The following is a 6,961-nucleotide window of genomic DNA, read 5'->3' on the forward strand; positions in this document are numbered from 1 at the left end:
CAAATGCGTTCCTCCCTGTCTACTGAGTGTGTTACACACCACTACACAAATGTGTTCTTCCCTGTCTACTGAGTGTGTTACACACCACTACACAAATGCGTTCTTCCCTGTCTACTGTGCTCATTGCACACCAGTAGACAATGAGAGACAATCATGAAGGGTGTGTTTTGCATCTCCCTCTCTTTTTTTATCCACGGGGCTGTACTCCTGTATTTTATGCAAAATATTTGTTTAAGTATCTGGATATGGTGATAGCACATCCATGTAATCCCAGCACTTGGAGGACAGAGTCAGGAAGATGAGGAGTTACCTCTCTCAGGTACTTAAGACCTGATTAAACAACAAAACTAAACAAAAACTCCAGGAGGCAGAGGCAGGCAGGTCTCTGAGTTCAAGGCCAGCCTGGTCTACAGAGTGAGTTCCAGGACAGCCAGGGCTACACAGAGCAACAACAAAAAATCAAAACAAACAAACCAGACTACCGGGACTGGAGAGACGGTTCGGTGGTTAAGGGCACTGGCTGCTGTTGTAGAGGATCTGGGTTTGGGTCTCATGCTGGTGGCTCACACCTCCCTGTAATGCCTGGCGTCCACGACACTGCATGCATTATATGCACCCTCGTGCATGCAAGCAAATACTCATACACAGAAAATAAGTAAAATGAAAACAGCACAAAAGGAACTATGAACTGTAAAGTGGCATCGCCTGGCTCTGCTGTAAAGGTCAAAGGGGGAAAGGCCATGCTGAAGGTCGTGCGTGGTGACTGTGCCCTTGGACTACACTGTCTATAACCACAACCCACAGCGTCTCTAGCATTGGGAACTGTGTAATGAAAGGTTAGATGTTTCCTGGCGTTTTAAGGGGTGGCTCAACTGTTTCTTTTCAGGAGAAACCAGGAAGCTATTTCAATAGAAAGCAAGCAACTGACTTGGGCTGTGTGCTCCTTAACATCCTTGATCGTGTTTTCTCCTGTGCTGTTGCCTAGACTCGTTTAGACAGTCCTGTGTCTGTGTGCCTGGAATACCCGCGGGGACAGACATTGCAAACGAGGTTCTGCGTTTACAGAGGTGAAGTATTATCACTGCAAATATTCTTGTATAAATGGCTGCCTTAGTCACTAACCAGCACACAGATTGTTCGTGTGTGTGTGTGTGTGTGTGTGTGTGTGTGTGTGTGTGTGTGTGTAAGCATTCGGGAGGGTAGGACAGAGGGTGGGTGGGTATGTGCATATGGATGCCATACCTACGGAGGTCAGAAGCATCAGATCCCCTGGAACTGGAGCCACAAGCAGCTGGGACCCGCCCAGATAAGGACTTTTATAATCTTAATTTGTCAGATTGTTTCTGAACATCACACCAAATACAGAATTCAGGAAGAAGGAATTGATAAATTTAATTGCATAAAAGTTCGAAATTGAAGCATAAACATTACAATAAGGTTGAAAACATAAACTGGAAAATGTGTGTATTTTGTATGATAAAACAGACTAACTTTAACTTATAAAGATTGTATACCATAAATATATTAAATATGTAAGTTTTATATAGTTATATGTTAAACTTAATGTATAGCATAAAGGTGAGCTATTCAATGATTTTGTAGGTGCCTGGAGAGATGGCTCAGCAGTTAGGAGCACTTACTGCCCTTGTGGGAAAACCCTGTTCCGTTCCCAGCATCCACTTACAGGCTCACAAAGGTGTGTAACTCCGGTTCTAGGAGATCCAGCTCCGTCTTCTGGCTGCCGAGGGCTCTGCACATCTGTGCTGCACATATGCAGGCAAACACTCATAATCTTAAATCAAAATAAATAAAACAATGTCTTAGAACAGCCAAATTGTATTGAGGCTAAATAGTGGGCATGAAAGAAAAATGCAAGAGAAATCACCAAGAAACTTTAAAATTATTCATCTCCACTCATATTTAAATACGTACATAATGAAGCAATGGGTTAGCACTTTTTCACTTAGATTATCCAAGATTTGAAAGTTTGGTAATCTTCTATATTGGGGAGAGTGTGAAAAACGTCCCTAATTCTTTATAAAGTATAAATTACTGAAATAACTTCGGATGGAAATTAGACAAAATGCATTATAAATAAGTATAAACCAGGTGTGGCTGTGCACTCGGCAAGTTGATCCTTCTGAGTTTGGGGCCAGCCTGTGCTGCATGCAGAGACCTTACCTTTAAAACAAAAATGTATTCAGGTGTGGCATAGTGGTACAAGCCTATAATCCCAGCACTTGAGAAATAGAGGCAAGAGGAGACCTATGAGTTCAAAGGTGGCCTGGTCTACAGAGTGAGTTCTAGGCTAGCCAGTGCTACGTTGCTGAGACCTTGTCTCCATAAAAAGCAAGTTTAATCTGAGGCTCAGAACAAGCTGTCTCAGCGAAAGAATAAGACTGTTGATGGCTGCGCTCTGAAGCGGGGCCTTAAACAGCTAAGCAATTCCCTCCGGTGTGTCCATATAGTAGAATGTGCTGCAGCGTATGGCGGGGGCAGGAGTGAGGGCTCAGCAGTTAGCGCGGGGGGGGGGGGAAGGAGTGAGGGCTCAGCAGTTAGCGCGGGGGGGGGGGGCGGGGACACAAGGAGTGAGGGCTCGGCAGTTAGCGCGGGGTGGGGGGGCAAGTTCAATTCCCAGGACTCACATGGCAGCCCACAGCCATTTATACCTCCAGCCCTGGGGTATCTGATGCCCTCTTCTGGGCTCCAAAGTCACCACACATGTCCGTGGTGCACAGGCATGCAAGGGAATACATACAAGGGAACCACTCATACACACAATATACATACATACATACATACATACATACATATACATACACATATACATGCATGTACATACATATATACATACGTACATATACACATACATATACACACATATATACATACATACACACAATATACATACACACAATATACATGCATACATATATACATACATACACATATACATACATATATATATACATACATACATGCATACATACATACATACAGAATAGGGAAAAAAGGATAGCGCATGTGAGCCCACACCTTACTTGTTTGGCATCTTAGCCTCAATTTCAAGGTCTATATTTCCTCCTGTTGAAGGTGTGAACCAGGGATCTAGGTAATAGTGGATCTGCTTATGTGTCTTACTTTTTAAAAAATGACATCTGTTTACTTATTTTTGTGTATGTGCCTTTGTGGGTGAGTGCACGCCACAGCCTGTGTCGGGGTCAGAGGGGGCTCCTTGAGGAAGTCAGTTCTCCTGGGGTCTCAGGATCAAGCTCAGGTCGTCAGGCCTGAGGCCGGAGCCTGCACCCACTTGGTCATCTCACGTGCCTGCCTTTCACTTTTTAAGCAGAATAAAATGCGCGTAACAGCGTTTGCTATCTTAATATACACAGGGGCTGGAGACGCAGCTCGGTGGTTAGGGTGGTTGGTGATCATCTGGAGGACCCGAATTCAGTTCCCCCACCCCCACCAGGCAGCTCACAAGCAGCAGTAACTCCAGTTCCAGGAAATCTAGCACCCTCTTCCGGTCTCTGCAGGCACTTGCACACACATGTGCATACACGCATACACATACCTAAAGATAAACAAAATCTTAAAATGCACAGCTCAGCATCACTCAGTACTGTGCTGTGCCATCACCACGCTTCCCCGAGGGTCCTTCATTTAACCCTCCCACTCCCGACCTGCTCTCCCACGGCCCCAGCCCCCTCCTGTGCCCTATTCCTCCCTCCTTGGGTAGCTTCAGCACTCCAGAGTCAAAATTAAATCTGCCTATGAAGGCGTGGGTATTCAGTCTGGAGTTCCTTGCTGTAGTTTATCTGTCGGTCGCTTGTGTGAAGAAGCACTCAGGGGAGAACGGCTCCCTCTAAAATCCCACCAGAGGGATAAACTTCTCTTGTCTCCCTTCTCAGGTTACACACCTCATCCCCAGAAGATCCAGATCCTTCAGAAAGAGCTAGAGATCGCCTCAGTGTGAACTGCAGGAACGCCAGTGCGCCCGTGAGTGGTGTAAGTGTTCATTGTGAGAAAGAGGCTGACTTGGTGGCCTGAGGGTGCAGTACAGGTTGGTGGTTACAGGAGGCATAGTTAGAAGGACACAGAAGGGCTCCGGGTTGTGACTCAGATTCCTTTGGAAGGTTGGGTTCAGAATTTGAACTCTGCTCAGTTTCCTCACTTGTGGGGCAGGTATGATAATAACATCCCCCTAGATGAATATGAGAATTAAGGGATGAAATATAAACCAAAAACACTTTTTGAGACAGCATCCCATGTAGCCCAGGCTGACCCCAAACTCACTGTGTAGCTGAAGTTGACTTTGAACTCCTGATTTTCCTACCTCCACCTCCCAAGTGCTGGGATTACAGGCGTGCACCACGATGCCAGACAAAACCAAACACTCTTTGCGCTCCTCCTAGGCGCTCAGTGGGTAATAGCTGTTAAGATTGCTACAGACTCGAGATTTAAACACCGACATACTCCAGCTAACAGAAATGCGTGTTGCACACCCTTGGACTGGTTGTGCACACCTGTCTTCCAGCAACTCAAGAGCTGGAATGAAGAGTGACTTCAAAGCCAGCTTAGACAACTTAGACCCTGTCTCAAAATAAAAAGGTTTAAAGATTAAAAAGGCTTGAAGGATGGATGTATAGCTTAGTGGAGAGCCCTCGCCTGGCATATGGAAAGGCCTGGGTTTGATCCCTGTAACTGGGGACGCTAAACCTCGTGCTTTCTGGAAGTCCTGGTGTGGCACAGAGACATTCCATGAGTCAGCTCTGTGCCCTGAGAATACGGAAGGACGGCCATGTGTGACCGGGGACCAAGGGCCCGAAACTACAAACATCACATGATATTTGTATGAAAATATAGCTGGTCTTCCTATTAAGTTATTCACTTATTCACACGTTTAGCAAATAAAGTGATCTTACAGAAATGAACATATAAATCATTGTAATAAAATCTTCCAGCCTCCGCATGTGCATAGCTGTGCAAACATGTACATGTACACGCATGCACACATACACACATGCACATATATGTACGTGTACATGCATGTACACATACACACATGCACATACATGCGTCCCATAAAAGGACCTCAGCTTTGCCGTAGGTGCCTTAGTTTGGAATCTCGTGGTGACAGGGAGCGGCTGACGGTAGGGATAGGCTCTTTAAGCTTCCGCTATGGAAGATGCTGTGTGCGCAGGGCAGGATGTACAGCGTGGGGTGGGTACTCGTGAACCGCTGCAGGAGGTTCTGGTGCCGACCCACTCTGAAGCCGCCCAGAGGTCCTCGCTGTGCTCGAGGCTTGCTAACCGCTCCTGTCCTGTCTTTCCAGGTGTCCACACCGAGTCCTGGAACAGGGACCCTGGAGGCCGGAGGCTGCCGGGCAACACAAGAGCCCTGAAGCTGCCCACGGTCACAGGCCACTCCTCAGTAAGTTGTCCCTGTCACCCGTCACAGTATGAACTTTCCCAAGCCTCCTCTTTGTCACCGTAGTCTTAGACACAGGAGATTTTTGAAAAAACAAATGCTTTATAAAATAACATTTTTTTTTCCCACCAGGCATGGTGGCACATACCTATAATCCCAAAACATGGGTGGCTGGGGCAGAGGATTTCTGTGAATTTAATACCGTCTTGGGCTACATAGTGAGTACTAGGCCAGCCAGGGCTACGTAGAAAGAAAGCTCCGCCCCACCAGAAATATCCACAAGATTCCCCCACTAGGAATCCTAATACCTTTGTAATCAGCAGGTATTATTTTTTTAAGATTTATTTAATTTTATATTATGTGTACATGTTTTGCCTTGCATGCGTGCATGTCTGAGCCCCACATGCATTCAGTCCCATCAGAACGAGTGCTGTCTCCCCTAGGCTGGAGTTACAGGTTGTGAGCTGACACATAGGTGCCGGGAATCAATCAAGGGTCGTCTGGAAGAGCAGCCATTGCTCTTAACGGTTGAGTGCTCTCTACAGCTCCAATCTGCTATTCTTGATAGTAAGATGTCTGTCATTTGCTGAACCTCTCATGAAGGACCCAGTTATCAGCTGAGCCAGTTTGGGCCTTGGCTGTATGTTCATAATTCAAATAAAAACTTAAGATCATTTCCATCTAGGAAAAAAAAGTCCATGCTCAAGAATTATCAAGAAATTTAAAAATACTCATGTTGTAGTAGGAGTGGCGGGGCTGTGTCCCTGGCACCCGGCCGCCCACATGGCTAGCTCTAGCTTATGCCCCGAAATAATTACACGGAAACTGTATTCTTTTAAACACCGCTTGGCCCATTATATCTAGCCTTTTCTCGGCTAACTCTCGCACCTGAACTAGCCCATTTCTAATAATCTGTTTAGCCCACGAGGTGGCTTACCAGAGAAGATCTTAACCTGCATCTGTCTGGAGTGGGAGAATCATGGCGACTCTCTGACTCAGCTTCTTTCTCCCAGTATTCTGTTCTGTTTACTCCACCCACCTCAGGGTTGGCCTATCAAATGGGCCTAGGCAGTTTCTTTATTGCTTAACCAATGAAATCAACAGATTGATATATGACACTCCCACATCATACTCATGCTAAAAAGTAAAATAAAATAAAATAAAAGGGCAAGGGGCCTTGGAGAGGTGGCTCAATGGTTAAGAACACTTATTGCTTTTGCAGAGGACCTGGTTCCATCCCAGCACCTACATGGTGGCCCATAATCATCTAACTCCAATTTCAGGGGAGTGGAAACCCCTCGTCTGGCCTTCTCAGTCACTAGGCATGCACATAATGCTCATATATACACATGGGCAAAACACTCAAGTGTATAAAATAAATGAAGTGTAAGATTTAACCACTCACTTTAAGACGTTCATGCAACATCCAAACCATGCAAATGCAGAAGCTCGGTTCACACCTCCTGACGGCACTGCTGCCCCAAATGCAGAAACTCGGTTCACATCTCCTGATGGCACTGCTGCCCCAAAT

At 45.9% G+C, this 6,961-nt stretch overlaps 1 protein-coding gene across 2 annotated transcripts in view; it reads left to right on the forward strand.

Moving 5' to 3' along the window:
• Arntl2 (aryl hydrocarbon receptor nuclear translocator like 2) overlaps positions 1-6,961 on the forward strand; it is a 43,420-nt gene that overhangs the window by 33,612 nt on the left and 2,847 nt on the right. The window contains exons 12-15 of one of the 2 annotated variants that reach the window (XM_005364607.3): positions 986-1,067; positions 3,912-3,999; positions 5,248-5,285; positions 5,372-5,433. In XM_005364607.3, the coding sequence (XP_005364664.2) occupies positions 986-1,067; positions 3,912-3,999; positions 5,248-5,285; positions 5,372-5,433 (270 nt within the window). Of the gene's footprint in view, positions 1-985; positions 1,068-3,911; positions 4,009-5,247; positions 5,286-5,335; positions 5,434-6,961 lie in introns of both variants that reach the window. The other variant, XM_026787936.1, reaches the window with a different exon arrangement.

This window comes from Microtus ochrogaster, assembly GCF_000317375.1.
Source record: "Microtus ochrogaster isolate Prairie Vole_2 chromosome 14 unlocalized genomic scaffold, MicOch1.0 chr14_random_2, whole genome shotgun sequence".
NCBI lineage: Eukaryota > Metazoa > Chordata > Mammalia > Rodentia > Cricetidae > Microtus > Microtus ochrogaster.